Source organism: Anthonomus grandis, chromosome 22 (genome assembly GCF_022605725.1).
Source record: "Anthonomus grandis grandis chromosome 22, icAntGran1.3, whole genome shotgun sequence".
NCBI classification, from domain to species: Eukaryota; Metazoa; Arthropoda; class Insecta; order Coleoptera; family Curculionidae; genus Anthonomus; species Anthonomus grandis.
Genome location: NC_065567.1, coordinates 26,156,187 through 26,181,802, shown reverse-complemented (window position 1 = coordinate 26,181,802; position 25,616 = coordinate 26,156,187). Strand labels below are relative to the sequence as shown.

The following is a 25,616-nucleotide window of genomic DNA, read 5'->3' as shown; positions in this document are numbered from 1 at the left end:
TAACTGTTAAAGGGCGAATAAAAATGCACAAGTTAGAAAAATCGGTCTTTATTTAAGAAATTAAAGCACGCTCGGTACAGAAATTTCTAAAATTATTCTCCCAAAAAAACGTATGCTGCTGAAAGTGAAAAAGATATTTTGACGAGACGAAATTTCCTTAACACAAACTTTTGCGATATGAATATCTGCGGGTATAAAGACATAATTCTTTTTAAGAAAAATAAGTAGAAAACAACACTGTAATTCAGAGTTCTAGCGTTTACTGTAAGTGAGCAGATATTTTTTTTAATATTCCATTTTATGGACACAAGGCTCTTACCAAGTAAACACTAAAATTCTTCAATGGCACTCATGGTCATATAAATTACAACAATCGATGGTTGCACTGCGAAATGCAGCAATAAATGCTTTTGATGATGATGTTAAAAAGAAGAATACTCTGATTTGTCAGTAACTTAGGGATATTTTTGCATTCATTCGCTTTTTGGCCAGTCATTCGGCTACTCATTCATCCAATACGAGTTTTGTAAGCTAGTCAACTCGCCCGCTTCAAACTTAATACAACCCTGAGTGTTGGAAGATGAAAATGTCAAACTGGCAAAGACAATTTTCCTGGAAACAAGATTTTATTGCTGATTTATCACAATGACCTGAAGTTGAGCATTCTATTCATTTAATGAATCGTCAAAAATAAGATAATTACATATGCCATGTCATGCCAGTTTGTCATTTTTTTTTGTTTAATAAACTTTCTTTGACGAAATAACCCCAGTTTGGATAAACATAATGACAGAATCACGAAACACAATATCAAATCCAAAATTTATTATTCCTAGTTTCATGCCCTAGATGGTGTTAAGAAACTTTTAGATGAAATTGACATTTTTGCCTAGATTGTAAACTTCTCTCTATCCCTCCCACATTAAGTCTATATAAGTTTACAAGGGAAAAATTTTTTTTTGTCGATATTTTAGACTGCGTAATTGTGTCAGTATGTATCCGATGCATTTAAATCTAGGGGGGCAAAAAATACATATTGAGCCAAGATACAAAAATCGTTTAAAAAAAATACCCAAACTTATGTAGGACTTGTACAATTATACAAATGGACTGTCAGTACGTGACTGGGACGCGCGCCCCTAGGATCTTCACATTATCAAGACAAGAAAAGTTCTTTTTGAAAATAACGGCTAAAAAAACATTCATCTATGTACGAAACATTACTTAAAACTATAAAATATTGAAAATCACAGTTTTGAATAATGTTCGCGTGCTTAATATTGTTTTCATTTTCAAAACGCCTTTTTCTTGCGGTGTATTTTTACAGTTTTAATGTTCCGTATCTCACTGAAGTGAAAGCAGGTACGGCGGTCTACAGTCTATCACGTGCGGCTAAATCGCACTGTCAGATGCAACTTACTTATTATCACAAAACGTAGACTGGATAGCACAATCTACCTCAAAACATACAAAAGTATTAAAAAATCAAGCGCAGTATCTATAAACTAGGCCTGGACCGGAAGATCAAAGTGAACCCAGAAGCTCCCGTAAACTATGCTTTGGCATTTTTTTTAGGTTTTTATTATTTTTTTAAATAACATTAAAATAAGCATCTTCTAAATGGGGGATCTTCGGGTATTCAGTCGGACTTTTCGGTCGTTGAATATAAAATGTATAAAAAAAGAAAACAAACTTCTGGTTGTGCTTACACAACTTGAAAAAATTAATTGTATAAATCATGGCATGAGAAACCTTATAATAATAATAATAATAATAAATTTTTAGATTTGGGTGATGCGATTGTTTAACAATCAATAAAAATATTATTACAAACATTGAGATATAAAAAATAAATCAACAAATACGCGAACGTGTCTACTAAGGCGGCCAATAATCCTGATCACTTTATCAATCATAATAAAATTTATATGGTAGTACACAAAGCAAATATTTTTCTTTTAAGAATAGGATACACAATAAAAAAAATTTACATCCACAGACCCTTGAAAATTTGACCCATATTATCAGTAAGAGTTCCGAGTCAAAAACTCCCGGTCTGTAGATCAGCAATAATAAAACAAATGACAATTCATTTTTATCAAAACTATCAGGCGCTTTAGCAGACGCGCCTTGTACGTACATTCATAATCTTCCCTCTTTTTTTTCTTCACAAACCTATGAATTTTTCCTCTCACTCTCAAAATGAATAAATAACTGAAGGACAAAATGTTAGGAGACCAATGATTTACTACTGTTATTTTCCACAGAGGTCAAACTACCAGAATCCTAACGAGTGAGAACTACAATCACCAACGAGGATATAAAATATAGCATTTAAACTCTCACTTATAAGTACATTTTTACGCTATTTTGTACATTATTTCACGCCAAAGTGACTTTAGATACAGACGAAATGAATCCAGCTAAGCATAGAAGACACATTACTCCCACGGTGTAAACAAATAATATGTAGAAACCACTACAGCCAGAGTCAATAACCTGAATTATTTAGTCTGTATTACACGCCCACTCATTAAAATTCTCGACCCCTCCTCCTTTAATGACCCAGAGCTCCATTTTTGTTGTTGGTCATCACCCAAACCGATTTTTGCGCCCCCTCACCCCTGTTCACTGCCAGCAGCGTTGCCAACTGTTTTTTGCTATGCAGTACTAGCAGGTGGGGCTCGAGATGGCGTTGGTCGCAGGATGTGGCTGTAGGTACAGCGAGCGTCCCTTTAAGCGACGTTGCATCAATTTGCTCTCGCTCGGTGGACTGAGACCGAACAAGATGGCGGACGAACAAGTAGTTTTATGAAGTGGACGTGAACTTCCCTCCTAAAATAAAAACATTTTTTTTAAATAATAATCCTTTAACTGGTACAATCCTTTTTATGTGTTCTGGTAGGGAGTTAAATAATTTTATACATGCAAAATGTGGAGATTTTTCTGTTAGCGAAAGTTTATGAAGTTGATACTTAAAGTTTAATGTTTTTGTGTTATAATTGTGCTGGTCAAAATATCCAAATCTCTAATCCCTGACCTACAATTTTGAAAAAAAAAACGCATTTTTTTCTCTAATTTTTACTAAGCTTTTTTGAACAATAAAAACATTTTATAACATGCTATCCTTTTCCCAAAATATTATGCTATATATAGCGATAGATTCAAAGTTAGCAAAGTACAGCAGAATTCTTAAGTTTTTTTTTTCATTCATGTATTTTCCAACTACTCTTATAATATAATAAATACAATTTCACTTTTTTATTGAATGGATATAGTCAAGGTGTTAACACAATAACAGAGAAAAGACTTTTAAAAATGCAAAGCTCAATATTCCAATTTAATTATTTGCACCTACTCAAAGACATATTTCTTTTATACTACCTAAAGTAGTAAACAACGTCCAAATAAATTAAAAAATGAAGAAAATAAAAATAAAACAGATACTTGCAATTAAATAACATGTTTAATATTGGAATGTAAATTAAAATAATTATTTGCATGATTATTACATTAGGGATAAAATTACAAATATTGTCACTGCAACTAAAAATTTCTCAAAAATATAAGTGAACACAATAATCTATAGGCCAGAATTTTTAATGCAAAGGTCACACAGACATTGATCCACTATGCTTCAAAAACGTACTATAATTTGTTAATTAAATTTGTACTTTTTAGATTTAATTTAAATTTCAAATAAAAGCTTACCGTATTAATGGGCCTTGCCTCTGGCGGTAAATAATTCAGATTCATACTGAAATGTTGCTGAAACACCCTGTTAACTGCCATGGCGGACTCGGCAAACTGACTCAGCTCCTTGGCCGAGTTATTCTTCTTAATAATTGATGGCGTTTCCAATGATGCCACGTCACTAGCACATTTTAGCCATGGATGTTGAAGTACCTAATAATAGAGAAAAATTAAATAAACCTCCAGGATAAAAACTGAAGAAAATCCAGCAGTACCTGTTGGGCACTGAGTCTCTTCCTCGCGTCCTTAATCAACAAGTTCGCGATCAAATCCTTCGCCTCCATGGAGATCTGATTCCATTCCGCCTCAGGAAAGTCATAGTGGCCGTCTTGGATGCTGTGGAACAACAAATCCTGGCACGCATTACAATTCTCGCCTCTTTCCCAGCCGCAATCCTCGCCACATTTGCCATAAAATGGCGGATAACCGGATAGCAAGATATAAGCTATTACTCCGAGCGACCAAAGGTCACATCGCTTATCGTAAGCCTGGGTGTCTGAGTCTCCAATGAATGCCTCAACCACCTGGAAGTAAAGAAAAACGAGTTTAAATCAATATGAATTATCTTGAATAATTGAATAGTCAATTTGTAAGAGTGGCACTTAGATGTGGTAACATCTGTGTAAATAAATTCCTATTAAGGATATTGAAGGAGAAGGATTTTGTTTGTTTTCAGATTCTCACTATTAATTTATGTTTACTGACAAAAATTGTCAGTAAACAATTGTTTTGGAGTTAAGAAAACACTCATCTCATTCTTTCTAGAGAGCGTCAAGGCAGGTTCGAATTTAATGTCTCCTGCTTGGGATCACAATGCTAGAATAATAGAAAACTGGCTAACTGAACATTTTCCCACGATATGGATTGGAATAAGTGGACCTGTTCAATGGTCATTATAATCAACGGATCTCTAGTATTTGGATTTTTATTATACAGGACATTTAAAGAATAAAATTTATTTACGGCAATATGCCAAACATTATTTATTTTGGAAAATGCTATTAAAAAATAATGGTAAAATAAATAATATAATGGTCTGCATTTCGAAGTAATAGCAGAACATTAATCATTTTGTTTTTTTCTGTTACCATGATTATTCACAGATAAATCTGCTTGACAAACAAAATCTTACCTCAGGTGCCATGAATTCAGCACTACCCACCGGCGTTAACAATTGTGGGGTAGCCAAAGGGCTTGCGACGCTGGCCTGGAACCGAATGCCCGATCCCAAGTCAAAGTCACAGATTTTGACTGGACAAAGGCGATCCTTGTAAACGCAGAGGATATTCTCGGGCTTCAAGTCCCTGTGGGCGATGCCCTTGGCATGCATAAACGCCAACGCGGACGCCACCTCGCGGATTATTTCCGCGGCGGCCGCCTCGCTGAAATTCTTGTACTCCTGGATCCTCCTCAACAACTGTCCTCCGTTAATCTTCTCAAAAACCAAATAAAATTTTTCCTCGTCTTCGAAAAACTCGGTTAACTGAATGATGTTTGGATGGCCCTGGCAGTAGTAGAAAGTCTCTACTTCCCTGAAGACGCGGGCGCGTGCGTGGCCTGGTACCTTTTCGATTATCTTCACCGCATATTCTTGGTCGGTGTAGAGGTTTACGCAGGTCTGCACGCTGGCGTACGCTCCTTCACCTAATATTTCCCCCGTCATCTTGTACAGATCTAGAAAAGGATAAGATATATATTTTTTTAAAATCAGTATGTTTATTTTCTATAATATTATTATAAAAATGATAAGATATTTTTAAATAATATTTTATCAGTTTATAACTGACTATTACTTCGACCTTCCTATGTTCGAGATAATTTAAAATAATAAGATAAATCAGTAATACAAGGACATTAAGGAGTACGTAGTCAAAATAATTTATAAAATTGTTCCCCATATCGCGTTTTGACCTATGCTTGTCCTTTTTTTTACCGAGCTCATGTAATTTAATAAACTAAAACGTGAACTAATTACAAGCCAATTCAACAAAAAAAATACATTTAATTAATAACGAGCAGCCTAATTAGATGACGAAATTAACACAAGAAAAATGCAACGGACAAGTTTTAACTTCTAACTTTTGAACAGGTCATGTATAATGTACTCGTAATACAGCAGATAATTTATTTCTAGTTCGTCCAATGGTTGAAAACAACATCTATAATTAGAATTGCGCTTTGTTTACAATAGGTTTACGTTGTACCGATATTCAAACAGATGCACTTTATATTAATTGTTGGATCAGCAGGGTTTTTCTTTTAAATATTTTATTTACAAAACAGATCTCCGTTAAATATACGCCTTCGCTCTGGTTATTTTTAAAGCAAAATCCCCTGAGGGAGCCTCAGGAGGACTGGATAAGATATTTTTCTAGGAAACAGCGGAAAAGTTGCATTGTGTTTTTAAAAATAACTAATGCACTTAACGATGAAAAAAAATGCTTATAAACTGGGATTGAGGTGCTCAATAAAATCATTATCAAACAGGTCAGTAATAGTGTAAAAAACAATTATTCTTCTTCTATTGAAAAATTGTAAATCCGAGCATTTATATGACTCAATGCCCGCCCCCGTTGCATAGTTCCTGATCCGCCATATTTGTAACTCGTTTAGAAACTTGTCACGATTTGCATAGGTCAGATTAACATACTTATTACAATAATTTCAAGTTTCAACTGCGTTTTCGTCGAAACGTATTAAAAAAATGAATATAAACTTATATAATATGGAATGCGTTACGTTTTATTGATTTGCATTGTTTTTACCGTAATAAAGTGCCACTATAAAATAGGGAGAATGCATTGTTTCGCATTCCGGACCGCGAAAATGGTTGGTATCGTTTATGTGAGTCACTCGGCTATTATGTAGGATCAATTAAAAATTGAAAAAATTACAATTAGCCATTTATGATAAGGGAACAATAAAAAAAAAGGCCATATCAACGTGATAACCCAATTATTTGGTTTAAAACGCAATTAAAAATGTGTGCTCTTTTTATAATAAAATGAATAATTCACAATACATGGGAGTAACAATTTAGGTATTAATAAGTTCAGGTTGGAATGAATGTTGATGGACAAAAATCATTATTTCTGCTAGAATTCAAATTAGACATAGGTAAAATGGCGCCATTTTGTTTTGAAAGACAGCCCAATGCTAATATACAAGGTGAGGCATTAATATTACACGAAAATTAAGTATTCCTTGGGTGAAAATATTGAGAAAACTTCCTATAAAACTATGTTCGACAACGCTTTTATTTATTTCATTTAATTCTTATAAAATCAAAGGTTTTTAGAAAAAGGAAAAGTGATCAACATGACCACGAACACAAACCAGATATATAGAGATTATACAAGTTGTTGAAAGTGTTGATGAAAGCCTGCTGTGTTTCAAATTGTTGCCCAACTTGTTACTATCCTATTTCTTAACTCTTCAACATTTTCAATTGAAGTAGTATCAACTAATTATTTTAGGTAACCCAAGAGGAGAACATCTAATGAGTTTAAATCGGGAGATCGCGGAGGCCACGTTCGTGGACCTTAAATAATATTCTATAGCCATAGAATATACAGGATGTTACAAAAATGAGTATATTGTTGGAATCCAAATAAAACTTTTTTTTCTCTTATAAACATATATAATAAAAAGCACTCCTTCCCCCTCAGAGCTATTGCACAAATAGCTTGAAGAATTTTTAAATTGATTATTTTAAACCCTGACTACATTTATTTGATTCTATGGTCTATGGTTAAATATGTACAAAATCAAGACTCTCATAAATCTGCACAATACAGCTCTAACAATATGGTCACCCAATCAAAGTGATTTAATTTAAATGAGTCTTTTGTGATAATTTTTTTCTCTATATAACTTCCGTGTGATAACACATTTGCTTGTTGACCCCCTTTTGAGCTGAAAATGAATTTTTGAGAAAAATATTGACTTTATAAAAAAAATCTTCCTGTGTACACTCCTCATGTTTACCCACTTCATCTCGTCGTATGTTATGTCGACTATTGTGTTATTATCTCCAAATATCTCTAGTGTAGTATGCCTTGTTTTATCATTTACTGTTTAAGTAAACACATTATGGAATATCAAACAGAGCCAGGCAATAATCGAGAAAATGCGCAATTTTTACTTAAAAATAAACCGAAACCAAAACAGCAATTATTGCTTGTATTTTTAGACATATATATCCGAGATCTGTTTTTGTTTAAACCATATCTAATATGTTTGGTTATCAGTAAATTACGCTGCTTAGCGGGTCATGCGTGACGTGACGCATGTTTGTTAACTTAATATTTTATAGTTCAACAAACAGACACGAATAATTAAATAAATAGATACCTTTCGGCTTGAAAATAGGATGATCTTTCACAACCAATCAGGCTTCGGAATTAACTTATGAATACACAAATTTGATAATGAAGCTAACAATCTACTTTTCCACTGAGATGTTTCACATTGACGTCACCGGGCCCGCGTTACCATAATAAATAACATGCTTGTTAAAATATATGAATTTGGTGAATTTAATCAGGTACATCTATAGATACAGCATCATTATAATACATTATAGACATCACCATGTTATTATCTTCTATTGTTCTGGTGCACCATAAATAATCTTTAATGTGGAAGTTTTGTTGGACTATGCAACTAAAGTACAACAATTACAGACGAATATTCTCTGTAACCCCCATAATAGCAGAATGATGCACAACAATTCGATTTTTAAACCCTTTCTCATCTGCAGTAAAATCCCAACCCGCAGCCCTTAATTATTCACAAGGCATAAATTTATATTATACGATTTTGTCACTATAATTACTGTTAAAACGGTGAGGACTTTTAATTAATTCTGTATGTACAAGTTTTTCAAGGATATTGTGTTTGCTCGCATAGAAATTTGAATAAATAATGCGTAGGCTTCCGTCAGTTCTGTTTTATGCGCAGCATTTACCGGCTAGAAGATTGACTTTTATTCACGTTGACTTCTGATCCTCTTCAAAACAACTTGAAATAAACACGTGTAACTAAAAAAAAGATAATTTGCAAGTATAAGATATTTTTGGCGTTATCTTGTTCAAATATTCAGACATCCATTCTCATACAAGATTTTAGCAGCACGATTGCGATGCGTGCTGGTGCGGCAAATACATTTAAAAAAAATAGATATTGTTTATGCTTAGTATATATATATGACCTCCATTTAGTTGAAAAAAAAAAGATTATTTCTACCAAAGAGAATCTTATACTAGACAAACGGTTTATGAACCTTGAAAGAGTTTTTTGCCACTTTCAGATCAACCTTCGCATTAATTGATTGAAAATTGGGATTTTTACTAAAATTGTGACTACAGTCATCAGACATTGTGATTTATTTTCTGACAACCAGTAGCTGTTTATTAACTATAACTTCCTTCCTACTTCATGTCTAACTAAATATAAAATGAAGAAATTCATACATTTACATTCACTCAAAGAATAAAATGGCTCATTAACAAGAAATACTTTCAAGTTGCTCTTATAGGAATGGATTTACAGTCTTGTGTGCAGGTAGGTGGGTAAAATTTTTACTGAACTGTTCTTGGGACCATTATTCTCAACCTGTGTGTGTGTGTCTTGTGAAAGGGATTTGTAACTCTTGGTGGTGTACAAGTTAATCAATAATCTATACTATTGAAAAATACTCCAATCACTCCTTACTCTTCAATTCATCTCTTAATAGAATACACCTTTATTATATGTATTTTTCAGTATAAGATAGAGTAGATTCAAAGAGTATTCATACTGGGTGATTGGTCATTTATATAAATTACAATTTTTGGTTTATTTATATAAAAATAAGCTTTAATAAGAACAAGTTTGACTTAATATCATTATGTCATTCAGTAGCCATTGTGTATTTTTATATTATTTTAGTCAGTGGTTTGATCAATATGATTTTGCCAAGCTCAAATTATTTTAATGCATAACAAATTTTCAGGGAATTTTTATACCTTTATGGCTTTTACACCCACTATCTATAAATTTCAATATAGAGCAGCACATAAAATGTAACTTATTTTATTAAAAGCACTACATAGCCTAAAATATGGGGAGTAATAAATCTGTCTTGTTTGCTGCATAAAATTGTTCACAAAAATTAGAAACAAAATGAGGACTGAAACTCTCATATAAACAAAGAGTTTTATATCAAATCTACATTGAAGAAATAAAGAGGTGAGTTTAAAAACTTGATCATAATAGCTAAAAAACAATGAGCAATTCAAATTTCCCGCCGAATGTGGTAGTTACCGCCCCAAGCACTGGCGGCGCTAAACATTTTCTCAAGCATTCAGGACACCTCTCTAGTAGTGGTTGCTTTGTGCATAAAACTAGTGTGGCTCCCCGACAAGAATGACAGACAGAACCAGTGACGGGGTTATTGAAATTATAGTGTACGTATACGCATTGGCGTACTAATTCGCTCCTGGCAAAAAGTCTTATTGATAACGAAATTTAAGTTGATTTTGTAGTTTTTGAATGAAAATTTCTTGAAACTTGTTTTGTTTACCTTGGAAACAAGAAGAGACGAGGGACGAGCCGGTGCGCTTCTTTTTGCGGCGCTTCCTCTTGGCCTCCTCCTTGTGGCGGGCGATTTCGCGGGCCCGGGCCTGAGGGTCGAGGGGCTCGCCCTGGTCTCCGGAGTCCGAGGCGCTCCCGTTGCCCCCGCTACTGCCGTTGCCCCCGCTGCACGTCCCACCCCCGCGTCCAACGATGCTACTGTTCGAGTTGTTGCTTAATTGTAAGCCGGCGTCTAAAATTAAAAAAATATTATTAGTTCACTCAAACACCATATTTAATGCAAACCCTTTTTTATTTCTATCCCCCTTATCTTATGTAATGTGACACGGGTTATAAAAATAATCCAGTCAAGCAAAATAACCTGAATCAAAACACATTAACTTTTATTTGTTTGCACAAGTCCTATAAATGGTATCAAATGAGTGGCTTATTATAGACAAATATTTCCATCAATCACTTGGGGATTATAAAGCGAATTAATTTCTCAAATGTTTGCCCTCCTTATTTGTTTCACACGAAAGAGATCAACCGTGACTAATGTTGTATTTATCAACTTCACTCCTTGGGCGGTATATTGAAAAAAGGATTTTTGTCATAAAGGTCTTTGACCACTTAATCTGTTTATCACTTATCAAGAGGGATTTCTGCCTTTCACATTATTTTCCTTCATGAATTGTACAGGTGTATAGCAGTGGAGAGTCTTTCCTCTCAATACTAATTGAGAAGCAGGTATAGTGAGGTTCAACTTCAAGGAGAACTCAAACACAAGTGACGTAATTTACAATTTTCTCAGTGGGCTTTATTTCCAGATAAATGGTGGTTGAGCTGTTTTGTGTGACTTCTCAAAATTGATTGCATTAGCCATGAGATCTTGCTTAAGAAGCTTCAGCATTATGACATAAGATGAGTGGTGTTTTCCTGGTTCTGCTCCTATTTTAGGGATCATCAACAGTGAGTCTTTGTGAATTATGAAGATACATTGTGGAGTGGAGGGGTTTGTCCTAGGCCCTATACTATTTCCTCCTTTATATCAATGATCTAGCAAATTTGGGCATACAGGGAAAATTTACTATATTTGACAGTGAATCCCTTCTTACACCTTTAACTACAGACCTTTGGCAGATTAAACAATGGTTCCAGTCAAAGATTCTTTCTCTCAGAATCTCAATGAACAAAAGTTTTCTGCTATTGGGGAACATTGAAAAATGTTCTTTTGTGGGTTCACAAGTTGCACAACAACTCTCACGAGATGTATATATTTGTGTTAAATATGACAGTCTGTAAGTCATTTATGTGGATTGTCTCTGCTGTGTGGCATTTGCTCTTGTATCTATCTATTCCTACATTCAATATAATTAAAGAGTCGATCATTTTTAAATGATTCAAGACCTATAACCCCTGGCATAAAAAAAATATGATCACTGGGCACATATTATTTATTGTCTCAAATAGGAAATCCTAATACAAAAAAAAAGTATATTATTATACATTAGACGTCACTTTTACATAATATACCAGTTGACAGGGATTGTTAAATATCACAGAAATATTATTATCTGTTGAGAATATGCTTTTCTAATAACTTTTTAATATTTGCAACGGTTCTTGCATTCTTAAATCATTATACTCATTTAAGCCCTTATAAAATAAAGATTTCATTGTTGATGAGTAACATGTTTGATTTGCATGATCTCTAGTAAAATAATTATGAATTTCATGTTTTTATGTCAAATTTTTACTTGCTGTTATTACTTTGACTGCAGTTTAGAATTTAATTACTTATTTTATCTGTTGTAAATGCTTTTGGATCTACTGTTAAAATCTGCGTAGTACTTCATTTCTCTTTATTTTGTTAATTAATAAAACAATAAAGCGATATTTGGCTTTGACTTTCCTAATAGGAGATTAGTAGTCAAAGAAAGATCATTTCTTCAAAAAGCCTTGTGAGGCAACTTTTTGAAAAATCCAATTATATAAAATATCTGTGAGCAAATTTTCAAGGGAATGCCTTTACTGGGCCTTAATATTTCAGTTACACCATTACTGTAAGATTTCGTTACTTAATTGCTTCTTCCTTGGCAACTTCTCTCTCTCTCTCTCTCTCTCTGTATCGACTTTATTAAAAATATAATTTATATATTTTTAATAAAATCTATTAAATAAAGAAACTACGCACACGATTTGATGTTTTATATAATTGGAAACCTCCAAATAAATTGCCTACTTAACCGGGCTGATTTGATTTTATGATCTGTGGGCGGGTCGGTGAACAAACCACCAAACCAGTTTGAAAGATAAAAATTTATTACCGGCGCGGTTATTTTATTTTATTTTTTAATTGTTTTGTTGTGGCTTCAAGAAGTAGGCCAGTTATTGACGATCGCAGAACAATAATGAATTTATTTAAATGAATCACGCTTGGAAACCTACCCGATATGACATTCATAGATTTTCACCTGAGGAGCGTGCAGTAGCCATTTTTTTTTTACACACCTCCATATGCGAGAACAAAGAACTATTAAACCAGCAACCAGAACGGACGAGTTGAATTATAAATTCAGCTTATCTGTTTTTAGATTAGGTTTATTTTATTGCTTTTACCTTATTACTTTGGGATATTTAGAGAGCCGTAAAAGAAAAATCCCTTTTTTGGTTATCACTTTGTTTCTACGCCTCATATAATTACTAATGAATCATCATCAATATTATTATATTGAAAATGTGCAAACCAGCTACTTAATGATTGTGAATCATTAGTTTTTGTTACATTGGGTATGGTCCAGTATGTTATCTTAATAATAATAATAATAACTGGATGATGTTGTTTTTGAATCTTTTTGAGATCCTCAAGGCTCAGTCTGGTTTTTAATATGCGTCAATTGATCGTGATATTAGGGCGAAAATGGAATGGTGCAACAGTAATAGGTTAGTCTTTAATATCTCCAAGACCAATATTTTATCATTTAAGTACTCCATTTCAGACATAACCCTGAACAATTTTCAAGTGAAGAATAAAGATAGTTATAAGTTTTTGGGGGTTTTTATTGATACTAGATTGAAGTTTGAGGAACATGTGAGAAAAAAATGGCTTCTGCTTGCTATGTTATAAAGTAACCAGAATTTACTTAGGCCAGCAAGGGGGATATATTTTGCCCTGATCGAATCATACTTGAGAACAACTCTTTAACAAGGCCTACTGATGTCTATAGTTTTAAGGATGTTAGTCTTAATGATAGTTTTATAGTATTGCGTACAGGTCCTATAAACCTAAAATAGCTTACTTTTATTGGACATTCACAATAACTAGGGTTAAAATATTTGCTCACAGGTACTTTTTAGGTATGTAGTATGGTATCATCTTATAACAATGATCTCCTGATGTGTTGATGATATACTATATTTATGTTTGTATATCTGTACTCACTACACTGTCAATTTTTTTTCTTGATTTTTTTTATCCACAGCTTTATAAATGTAAAACATATTTTATTTTTATCATTTTATTATATTATATATTTGTTTATTTTATATTTTAATATATGTATTCTCATTTAAAACAAAACTCTTTTAATGATCTATAATAATTCTATCTCAATTTAATTAATTCCATAATCAATTAATAACTTGATATATTTAAAATAACGTATATTGCTAAAGATCTCTAATATTCATTGAGTTAAGGGGACACCCAAAAATATTAATTGGCGGGGCAGTCAGAAAGTAACGTTTGAGAGAAATGTGTGTAAGGTGGTGTGTTGGAAAAAGAGTTGTGTTTACTGGTTAAACCAGGCTGCTAAATTTAATAGTGGTCAATATGTGAGAAATAGTTGATCTTGAGTAGATATGTGGCCATTATGTGAAGTTTGTACAGATCTGTTTGCGCATCTTGAAGATGCCCGCACAAGTAGGTGTGAAAGCCTCTGTTCAATTAGGAACGAATGCGCAATTCCTCGAGTGCTGTCTGGTAAGACTGGGGGCCTTACCTGGGGCTCGATTGACACGAATAAACAGAAGGATATAGTAGAAATATATCCTTTGTCTAATTCGTTGAGATGCTTACTGTTTAGCGGCAGTGGAGCGTCTGGGGAAGCCCTTACTATTTTAGGTGACACTAGCTAGTCGTCAAATAAAGGAAGATAACATGTTTGACATATATATATATATTGAAATGTGACATTGTGTAAATTGATGTTGACTAAGATGATGCAAGGGAACGGAAGTTCCCCGGTGAGTATATTTATTATTGCCAAAAGTTGACAGAACAGTAAATATTGTTTTTTTTATTATTTTTATGTGATGTTCGAGTTTATGTCTAACAATATAAGAAGGATGACTGTTGAGTGAATTTGCATTGTAGAGACCCATTGGCTAAGAACAACTCTGGCAGGTAATAAACCACATTTTAAAGCGTATTTTACATAAATGAGCTCTTTTTATAAAGCAATTTTTCATTTGATTTGATACTTATGAATAGGCAGGCAGGAGGAGGCAAACATGTTCAAATGTTTATACATTTGCTCCGGTCTATTGTATTTTTGTAGTCAACATCTCTCACTTAAGTGAGTTTTCAAATTGGCCCAATAAAATACTCATTAACTCAGCCTGAGGATAATTAATCTTATTTAATTTAATTACGCGCCATTTTATATTTATGCAGATTTTGGCCGCACGTCAACGGCGATATTTATCGAATAGATATGTATAATATAAACACGTTTGGCCGGTTCATTTCTATTTTCTAAGCACATATTCCTATAAAATGCCAGATAGATAGTTATGTGTTTACTTACAGAAGGAACTGTTTACTCTTACGAGGTGGTACTGAAACGTGGTAGTAATAATAATAATTATTATTATTTTATTGGTTCCAGTTGACCGGCGTAGTACCCAGTGTACGCGAGTTGAACTTGAATGTTTGCTTCAAGGTTAAAAATATTTTGACTTCTCCTGTTTGTTTCATACCCACTTGGGTTTTTGGCACTTTAATGGTGACGGTTTTATGATACCGTTGATTACTTTCGCTTTATTTATTATTTATTACGCCGTCAAGACATGTTGAGTATCAATTAAGTCCATGTGAGAAATTATTTATGACCTGCCGCATAAAATATTCAGCCCCTGACCCTTAGGGTTGCCGTTTATTTCAATAAAAAAATAATGTAACGTAATTAACAAATAAAAAACCCAATTCGAACATAATGTTTTGCGGCTACGCTGTATAAAACTCGGGCTAACGACCAGCCTCGAACGCCTGCTTGCCTAGTCAGATGTTCTAGAAAACGTTTAAGCATACAGTGACTGAAATATAATACACGTCTCTCCGTCCGCTCGATGGGTTGGCTGCTTACGACGATAATACATTCATTAAATATTATCTAAGTATAAATATAACTGAAGTTTTTTTGTTTACAACGCGGTAGTAGAATTATTATTTTTTTGGTCCTCTAGAGCCCTATTGTTAAGTCTTAATTGCAATGATTTAGAGGGGCTTGATGATGTAAACAGAATCATTTGGGGGCTGGGTTATTGGTTATTACAAAAATTACATAGTTACATAATCCTTCGGGTAGTAAGGTCTAAGAATCAAATTGTATCAATTGAGCCACAAAAATTCTCAAATCATTCACTTTCAGGAGAGAAAAGCTTCTGGATTCAGTAAGGCAGTGGGGCTCCTGGGGAATTTATGTTGTATATGAAGCATGATTTTCCTATGCTTATACTTACTTATGGACACAAATATTAAAAGTATACTAGAGTATTATCGCGGACTAATTATTTTTATATTGATCTAACATATTTTTACTGTATTTCTATATTAAATAAAAAAAAAATATAACACTTTTTTAAAGTTGTTTACCAAATTGCCCCCTTTAATTTAAGAACGTTGACGTCTATAATTAACTGTCAAATTATTGACATCTGACACACAACCTATTCAGGAAAATCAAAATAATCACTCCAGCGTTGCCGAATTGTGAAGCTATTTTCTTTGCGTTCATTCCTAAAAAAGATTCCTAAAAGAAAAGTTCCAAATTCCAAGTATCCGATGTTGCCACTTTGTGTTTTTTTTTAGATATTTTTTCATATGTGTAAACCTAGCGTCCGATCGATATGCAGCAACCAAATCTAGAACGCAGCAGATGTGGTTTGGCAGGAAACTATTTATAGTCCGCGCCCGCTGTTATTTAATCGATATAATGTCCGTATCTATTGAAATTTCCTAATAATTTTTTGTCCAGTTATTAACAACTGACAACTAAATCTTAATTAAACTAAAGTTTTAATCAAAAAACTTTCATTTGTAGAGGTTTGCATCATTTCCAAATTCGTTTAGATATTTATTATATATTACAGAAAAATGTTCAATTCAAAACCTTTAAAAGTTAACCTTTTAATTAATTTGTACAACAAAAAAACCTTAGTTTGTCGAGGCTATAAGCCAATTTAGTTATCCATTGTTAATCTCTAGACAAAAAATTACTTTGGAATTCCAGGATATAATTTTTTGAGTCCTAAATTGCTCAAGCACCAAAAAAAAAAACAGACATAACCTCAAGAACCATAACCTTAAAATATTTATTTAACATAACCTTAAAACAAAATGACATTTTTCAAACATTTGACAAAGTTGCCAGATGTGGCGCATTTAAATATGAAATGGGGTTTAACTATGGCTAAAAAAAAGAGTATAAGACATGGTAAAAAAAAATCCATGTGTTCCAAACTCCCATTACTTTAAAAGGGCATAAATTGATTTGTGTGATCTCGATGGCCTAATATTTGGTTCTTCGTGCGTGTTCCCTTTCAGTTGAGTTTATCTCTATTCTAAACGAATATTGTTAACTATTCTTTTTAATTAAATATTTTTTTTAATTTTTATTTTCACAAAAAAAAGCAACATATAATCTGGCCGAACTTGCCCGAACCGAGGTGTCGATTAGTAACCTCCTCATTACTTTCCTAATAATAGTTTTACGCTAACTCAAAAGGTGGCGTATTTTAATGTCAAAACTGGCCCGTAAGAGTTAATAATACTTGGCAACACTGCAAAAGAAGTGTCAATTCTTACATAGTGAGGCGAAATTGAAAATTAAGGTTGAATTTGAAGCGCTACTATGAAATAACTATTAAAAAAAATGCATTACCTTGACTTGCAAGTCGTGCTAAACCGAGATAATCAATTTATTTCAATTTACACCCAATGAAATGGCAACGGAAAATAATGTTAACCCTGCCTTCGTCGTTTTGGAACGAAAATGGTGGGAGAGTGTCGATGACAGTTTTTAGCCAAGAAAACATGGATTCAGTTCCAACGGAGATAAAAAAAAAATTAACAAAACAGCCTTGATAATGAAATAGTCGACAAGGAATTATTAGCGGTTTGTTTGCAAAAAATCGCGGTAAAACTACGCAGCAGAGTTTTTTTTTTCGTATAAAAGATAAATAAGTCGTAAATATGTCTTAGACGGAATATAAATCGTAAAAGTGGCGTGACAACGATAAATAACATTTTATTTAAGTCACTTCCGTTAAAATATAAAACGAACGTAATCAAAAGTTTTACGCAAATCGAATAATGTCTTATCCGCCATCCAGACGTAAAACTACAATTAAATTTATAAGTACGCTTTTGGCACACTTGTCCAAGTTCGTTGTTTCCCTGTTTATTTTCGGCTCGATCCGCATCTTTTTGCGTAAATCTTTGTCTTAATTTTATGCGGGTTTTTTTGGCATCGGACCTGGATGTAACAGCGCAGCAAAATTTCCAAAGTGAATGACATACTGGTTAGAAATAGATCCCAATGTATATTTACACCTAGGGGTTTCTTTCTATTTCAGCACTTTTCCAAAAAAAATATTAACTAGCCTTGTAAGTTGATACAGTAAAACAATTGACTTTTTTTTTTTTTGAAAGGAACAAGGTGTAAATGATGGGTTTTCAAGTGAAATGAACAATGACCCAGTTGAAAATAACCGGCTAAAAATAACTTATATGCCCGCATCATGTAATCACTATATTAACAACAAAAAATAGTCAAATATTTTAAAGAATATATTGCATCAAAACCTTGGAAGAGTTTATTGACTCCCGTTTAATTTTGCACAAATAAATTGGGAAATAGTACAAAGCCATATGAAAAGACAAAGCTGCATCGGTGACGTGACTAGCAGGTTTAATTTTTAAGCTTATGCACTGTGCAATCAAAACTGAAAACCTTAAAGAGGATTAGATTATATAAAATAAGGTGTTTAAAGGATTATATAATTTGTTTTAATGGCAGGCCTATAATAGGATTAAAGAAAATCAATATTATTTAGAACAGTACTAGTAGTAGTAATGTTAATAAAGCATATTGGCTAGAAATTAAAAAAAAATGTGTGATTAATGGACTTGTAATCTATGAAAATAGTACATGTGTTGACTCACATACCTATTATAAACTAATGGAAAAAACTTATCTTAAATATATTTTAAAATAGGTGAAAATAGCAGATATGTAATAATTTAATTAATTTATTCATTCAATGCAACGGTAACACCATGATGATTTCTTAAGCAATGAATTAATTGGTACAAAAACAAAAAAATGTACTTAAAATACATCTCTGATCATAGGTCAACTTAAGAGAATTATATATAAAAAACTTATTTTTCAATATCTTAATTTGAAGACCACACTATATACAGCTAAGCAAGGCGAACATCTGTATAATGTAAAAGTTTTATAATTTCAGGGGAAAAAATTTTATGCTATTATGCTTTATAAATCATAGCTGTGTTAAAAATTGCCTTTATGTGGTTATAAAAATTTAATGCAAACTATACCTCCAAAGCTTAAAATTTTGTGCTACAAATTTTGTGATTCTATCCAAGCTAATTAAATCTAAGTCACTAGCATGAACAAATGAAAATACATTAAAAAAAATCTGCACATTTTATAGATTGGTGAAAAGTATTTCTAGAGAATTAATTGTCTTGGTTAAAATCTTTTACATATATATAAGACAAATCTTGGTGTGAGGATATTCCAAAGAAAGCCTATTAAATTACTGCAATAATAGTCTTGATTCGAATAATAACCATGCTTTTTGAAGAGCATGTATGTTGCACAAATTCTATAGTTCATATTGTCGAGACCATATAATGCAACCATACTCCATCACTGACAACAGCAGACTGTCAAACAACATCCCTAGTGGATCTGACCTATAAATCACATTTTTTAAATGTCTTATTAACCAACTCAACAATGTTATCTGTAAATGCCAGTTTACCCTCTACTATGACACCCAAGTCTTTTTCATGCATACAGTCCTTGTATTACACTTATATAGAAATTGAAGCATATCTCTTATTTCCTCGAAAAAAGGTCATTATAGAAGACTTAGAGGTATTTAAAAGAATGCCTAAAAACCATCAACCATTGGTAAAGAGAAACCATGGTAAAGAGGTACCATTGTCTACCACCTTCAAAAACAGATTGGTAAAGAGCTTAAAGAGTATTGGACCACATTTTCAATTATACTTTCCTTGCATATACTTTTTGAGACATTTTTCCACCATACTTGAAGCTAAATTCATTTTATTAAAAACAATGGCCTCGACCATTTAAAAATAGTTAATTCTCAGATGAATTGGTTTGATATCAAATTTTATATTATATTCCATAGCAACATTAAGCACCTGACCTACTAAAGGTTACCCAAACAAAATTTCCGGTAAAATGATTAAATTTATTAAAAGATGATGAAATTTAAACAATAGAGTTGTCATCTTTTAAATCACTTTTAATTATATATAAGTATATATATTTTTTTAAGCAGTAAATAATGGGAGCACTCAGAAATAAAATAAAACGTGGGGATTCTGGGAAACCCGCTCTAATTGGCACAGTTCCAGTCAAATCAGACGAACCACGTGGTTTTTTTCACTTTTGAATGTGATCTAATGCACGTTTTTTATTCAAATTCACACTTTAATATAAATTAATCAAAGGCAATAAATCGTGCTTATTTTATTCAATATACTCCCTTGAAACATAGAAGGTCTAGAATAAGCCTATAGCTGCAATCTATCAGGCAATGATGCCAATTTGACTTTCCAATTTTTCATACAATATATATTTTTCTTAATCCGCTGAATATTTTTTAATGCGTTGTATTTTGCAACAGGTAAAAAATTTAATCTTTAAAAGTTTCATATCCGATCAATATCCAGCAACCACTGATACTTATTCGATATAATGCCCGTATCTCCTGAAATTCCCAAGGAATTTTAATATTTCTTTTGTCCAGATATTAATAATCCATAACTAAATCGATTACAAAAACTTAAACAATTTTATCAATGAAAACATATCCTTCCTAAACAATGCCTGGTATGGTGAGTCATAACTTGAACTTCATATAACTCAAACGCAACCTGTAAATGTATTGTGCAACAATTATTCATATATATTTACGTTATTACTATAGTATTATTACAGTCAGTCACTGGAATTTTCCAGAAATGAAATTAATCTTTTAACTAAAGAGGGTTGAAAATCGACCACCCGACGACCCCTTGCAAAAAGGTTTCTTGCATGGCGGTTGCATCATTCTGTACGGCGGAAATAACCGCTTAAATGAACCGGAAAAAACCAACGTGTATAGGTGCAATATGGATAAATGTTGCTTATATAATGTTTTTAAAAGATCACTTTTTTTATGAAGGTGATGTCAGTTAAAATAGTGTATAATAGAGATCAATGACTGGCAAAAAAACTGGGTCTTGTATGAGTCAATTAATATAGCATTTGCATATTTTCACTGCTATCAATTATATTTATCAATTTTGCAATGGTTATTTTTTGTTTTAAGTGTAGACAGGTTAAATAGGGGTTTGATTAATTAGTAGGTAGTTCAGTAAAAATGGGGTTTTTGGAGATAGCCCTATTTATTGTACAGTAGGTGTTTAATTAACTCCTAGGAATTTAATTCTTAAAATTCTTAAAGCCTTGGAAAGTGTAATTTGAGAATCTTTTTGTCTCAAGGAAATTGATTTGTTTCCTCAGATCAGATATTATATATCTATGCCCATTTGTAGTAATCAGTAACCTTTTAATTGTGTTTACTAGCTAGCAATCATCCTTTAAATATCTACATTTCTGATATAACTATATATAAAAATAATTTTAATAAATTTTTAGGTTAACTTATTGACAGTAGATTAAAGTTTAAAAAGCACATTCAGGACTTGTAAATGTCAGTTTATTACCCAGAAAATTTGAACTCCATCTTCTTTAATCTATCAATCTATCTAATAATGCTGTTTTTATACTAAATATTTATACAATAAAATTATATCGAATTTAAATAAACAGTATTATTAGATTAAATATTGAACATATATTGTTTGCAAAAACATTGTATTCCATCAACACAACCCTTACCCCTCCCCACCCACCCCAAACTTTTCCCAGTAAGAAATTCTTTTAAAAAACTCCCTCTTTTTCATTCATAATATCCAATCTAATAGCACTGCTTTTTTATTAAATATTTAGTAATATACATATACTTAATATAAACTTACAACACACAACTTACCAGTAATAATTTCTTACTGGTAAGTTGTGTGGGGGGATAAGGGTAGGGTTAATCAAAAACAATCATTTTGCAGAAAATAATTGCCTGAGAAAAAAATGCTTTTTAAGAAAATTATAGGTGATAAAAAAGTCTATAGTTTTTGCATCTATACTTGAATTGAATTGATGAAACAGTGGGCTGCCAAGGCAGTTAGTTGTGCATATAGGGATGGGATATCATCAAAATTACTGCTCCTTTTGCCTGACTCAGCATTGAATGCCTTAGCTTCTGCCATAAACAATTCCTTTCATAATGGCATCTTTTCAGCATGTTTGAAGGAGGCAGTGGTTATCCCTCTTTATAAGGGTGGAGATTTGAGTGAGCCTTGTAACTTCCGTCCAATTTCTATATTATCCTCTCCAAGATAGTTGAAAAACTTGCAAAAATCAGAATTTTGTCTTTTTTGCAACATAATTGAATTTTATCTGCAAATCAATTTGGATTTCAAACGGGAAAAGGGACTCATGACGCTGTTTTTGGCTTTTTAGAGAGTGTCTATGTGTCCTTAAATTCTGGAAAGTCCGCGGCGGCAGTGTTTTGCGATTTATCCAAGGCATTTGATTGTGTAGATCATGGAATACTGCTGTCTAAGCTCAATAATTATCGCTTTAGAGGTGTGGCATTGCAATGGCTGGAATCCTATCTGTCTAATCATACCCAAAGAGTTACAGTGTCTGGCTGTTTATCCGATTTCAGATCCCTTAAAACTGGAGTACCTCAGGGTTCAGTGTTAGGACCACTATTATTTTTGCTCTATATATAAATGATTTGGGTTCATTAAAACTGCAGGGCAAAGTGATTCAATTTGCTGATGATACCACCATTTTGTGGAATCATAGAGATTCCGATAATGTTAAAGCCCAGGTTTTTAAGGATCTTAAGATTTTATCGGAGTGGTGTGCTGCAAACAGGCTTGTATTTAATGTGGGCAAAACCTTTATTATGGGATTTAAGTGTGACGTTCAGGGCCTTATGTTTAGTGAAAACTCCCCCTTGCAAAACAAAGAAAGCTGTAAGTTCCTTGGTATTACCATTGATGGTTGCCTTCGCTTCGAAGATCATATCCTAAATCTTGCATCAAAATTATCATCTGGATGCTTTGCAGTAAGAATGGAGGGGCATGAGCTGGGAGGGGTAGTTGCACATTCAGTGTACTTTTCTCTTATTGAGTCCCATCTTCGTTATGGCTTGCCTTTTTGGGGTTTAAGCAACAAGGGATTATTAAACATAATTTTTGTGATTCAAAAAAAGGCAGTTAGATACCGATGTTCTGCTGGGTTAAGAGATTCTTGTAAACCTCTCTTTATATCTCAAAAAATCCTAACTCATTTTATCTTAGAAACAGCTACTCTTATTCATAAATGTCCTAAACCTTCCTCTAACACTGGTCATATGACTCGCCAGGTTAACAATTTTCCCTTACCAATCCCTACATCCTCCCTCACCAAGAACTCACTTATATACCTTAGCAAAAAAAAAACAACCATGTTCCTCTATGTATCAGACAAATTTTAGAAGTTAAGAAACTCAAAAAGGAATTAAAATCACTTTTATTATCCAGGGCATATTATAGCCTTGACGATTTTTTTAATGATACCTTTTAACCTGTGCTCTGACATCATTTTAGTGTTTTAGTTTTGTTTCCTGTTAAATAATTTAATTTACTTCTTCTAAATTCTGTTTTATTGACAGCTTTACTTATTTTTTAATGAAATTTATCAAAAAGATGCTTTTTTTTCTCAATCTGTTTTGTTATGTTTAATTTCGGTAATGTGTGTAAATTTTATGGTAAAGTGTTTTAGATGTTATGTTTGTTTGAAATTTAAAGTGAATTTGGAATGTTTTAGTTTTTAGGATGCTTGTACATAAGATTTTGATGTCTTACATAATATAGCACATTTTCTTTCTTTCTTTCTAGGTCTCCTGATGGACCCGTCATGCCCCACCTGGGGTTACCAGAGCCCAACGGCCTTAGAGAAACCGATAAAGGCATCTATACTTTTCTTACATAATCTTAAGGTTTTCGAGAAAAATGTGATAAAACTTGAATAACTTTTTAAATTTCTGTTTGTAATTTAAATCTTGAATAATACATTAATTACATATAATATATTTTTGTCCTGTCATTATATCCATGTAGTGTATCATGGTGTAAATGTCATCGGCTTACTGCCAAAACCAGATAAGTAACATTTTGTTAGTTTTGTGCCCTTACTGTTTTACCTGTACAGTTTTGAGTGAAATGAATAATTACCAAAACAAGTAAACCACTAAATGCAAAAATGTACTTATTGACAGTAAACCAACGTTGTATATAATAATTTTACTTATAACAATAAAATGTTTTTAAAATAACTGATAATAATAAATAAACTGCACATACTGATACTAGATGCATGATATCTAAGTTAGTAAAAAAAAAAATCATTATTTGCCTTTGATTTAATGAATATACCATACTTTCCTTTACGATAAGTTAAAAAAAAAATTATCTAATTAATGTATATATATTTCTTTTCATGTTGCTTAAGAGGATCTTACTTAAAACTCAAAAATTGGTTCCAAAGGATGTTAGCCCCCTAGACTCTACCCCACTGTAGTCTTTAAATAATTTTATATATCTACTATTAGGATTTGTTGAACACCTTTCTTGTTTGTTCTTTCATGGAACAAAATAAATGATACCTATATTACCACTCACCTTAAATCTATTTAATTTGATATTGGGTAATAAAAAATTCTTGAGTATAGAATGATATAGGTACTTGCTGCATAACATTAAAAAAAAAAAACAATATTTACCCATCTCTTCAACACTGGACCTTCTAATAAAACTAATAATGGGAGGCAGGTACCTAGTAGATACCAACTGATTTTTTTTTCCTACTTGTTGCCAAGTCTAACAACTATCACATCACATTTAAAAAAAAATAACTAGGAAGTAACTAATAAAAATCCAGCAGTTAAAAAGGAGATGGCAATACAAGCACCATGTTCCAGAAATGTGAGAATTACGCAATTAAAACGTGGTAGCCGCACATTGTGTCTATTCACTTAATTCTTCAAATAATCTTTCAAGTAAACCGATTTTTGTATCTATATCTATATCTACTAATACTGACTTATTAGACTGCATTAAAATACGAATGGATAATCCGGTTTTGTTTTGTAAACACACGGCCATTTTTCGGCATTCGGGAAAAAAAACAAGTGAACATCAGAACAAAGAAGCCGACTTGATTTTATCACAAATTCTGCCTAATATAAACCAATCACAAAAAAAAAGCAGACAGGAAATTTTTACATACCTGCTGTATCGTAGGTTTCAGTTTCTTCGATAATCTTCTCAACCATCGTGTAATTTTGCAAATAAAAGCTGCCTTATATGAACGTATAGGAAAAACAAAATAATGATCCGATCAACATAAATTGTAAAAAAGCGGGATCGTAATGGAAAAAAAAACCGCTATTGTGGCAAACAGATGTAAACGGCCGGTCACACAAAAATTTATTAGGCACAAAGAAAAATTCGTTGGTTTACACACTCATCTTAACTAAACTCTTCCCGTTGATGTTAAAATTCCGACTGAGGAACGGATCGGAGACGAGGAGGGGAGCAGCGTTGTTTTCGCCCCAAACACTCGAGTCCCAACAGCACGTAG

At 32.7% G+C, this 25,616-nt stretch overlaps 1 protein-coding gene across 1 annotated transcript; it reads right to left on the bottom strand.

Annotated features, from left to right (window-relative positions):
- Positions 1 to 32: 32 nt before the first annotated feature.
- On the bottom strand, positions 33 to 25,553 carry LOC126748146 (MAP kinase-interacting serine/threonine-protein kinase 1). Its single transcript, XM_050457173.1, has 6 exons — positions 25,263 to 25,553; positions 10,319 to 10,561; positions 4,886 to 5,427; positions 3,969 to 4,277; positions 3,712 to 3,906; positions 33 to 2,835 (listed from the first exon to the last, which is right to left on the bottom strand). Exons 1-6 carry the CDS (start codon positions 25,306 to 25,308, stop codon positions 2,671 to 2,673), a joined length of 1,500 nt encoding a protein of 499 aa, XP_050313130.1. The 5' UTR covers positions 25,309 to 25,553; the 3' UTR covers positions 33 to 2,670.
- Between the last annotated feature and the right edge of the window lie 63 nt (positions 25,554 to 25,616).

What these genes read in the sequence shown, in the direction of transcription:
- LOC126748146 (XM_050457173.1), bottom strand. Translation starts at nt 25,308, where the DNA reads ATGGTTGAGAAGATTATCGAAGAAACTGAAACCTACGATACAGCAG. An exon ending in TGAAACCTACGATACAGCAG is followed by an intron (nt 10,562 to 25,262) that starts GTATGTAAAAAT and finishes TTTTAATTTTAG; the next exon opens with ACGCCGGCTTACAATTAAGC. An exon ending in CGTCTCTTCTTGTTTCCAAG is followed by an intron (nt 5,428 to 10,318) that starts GTAAACAAAACA and finishes ATCCTTTTCTAG; the next exon opens with ATCTGTACAAGATGACGGGG.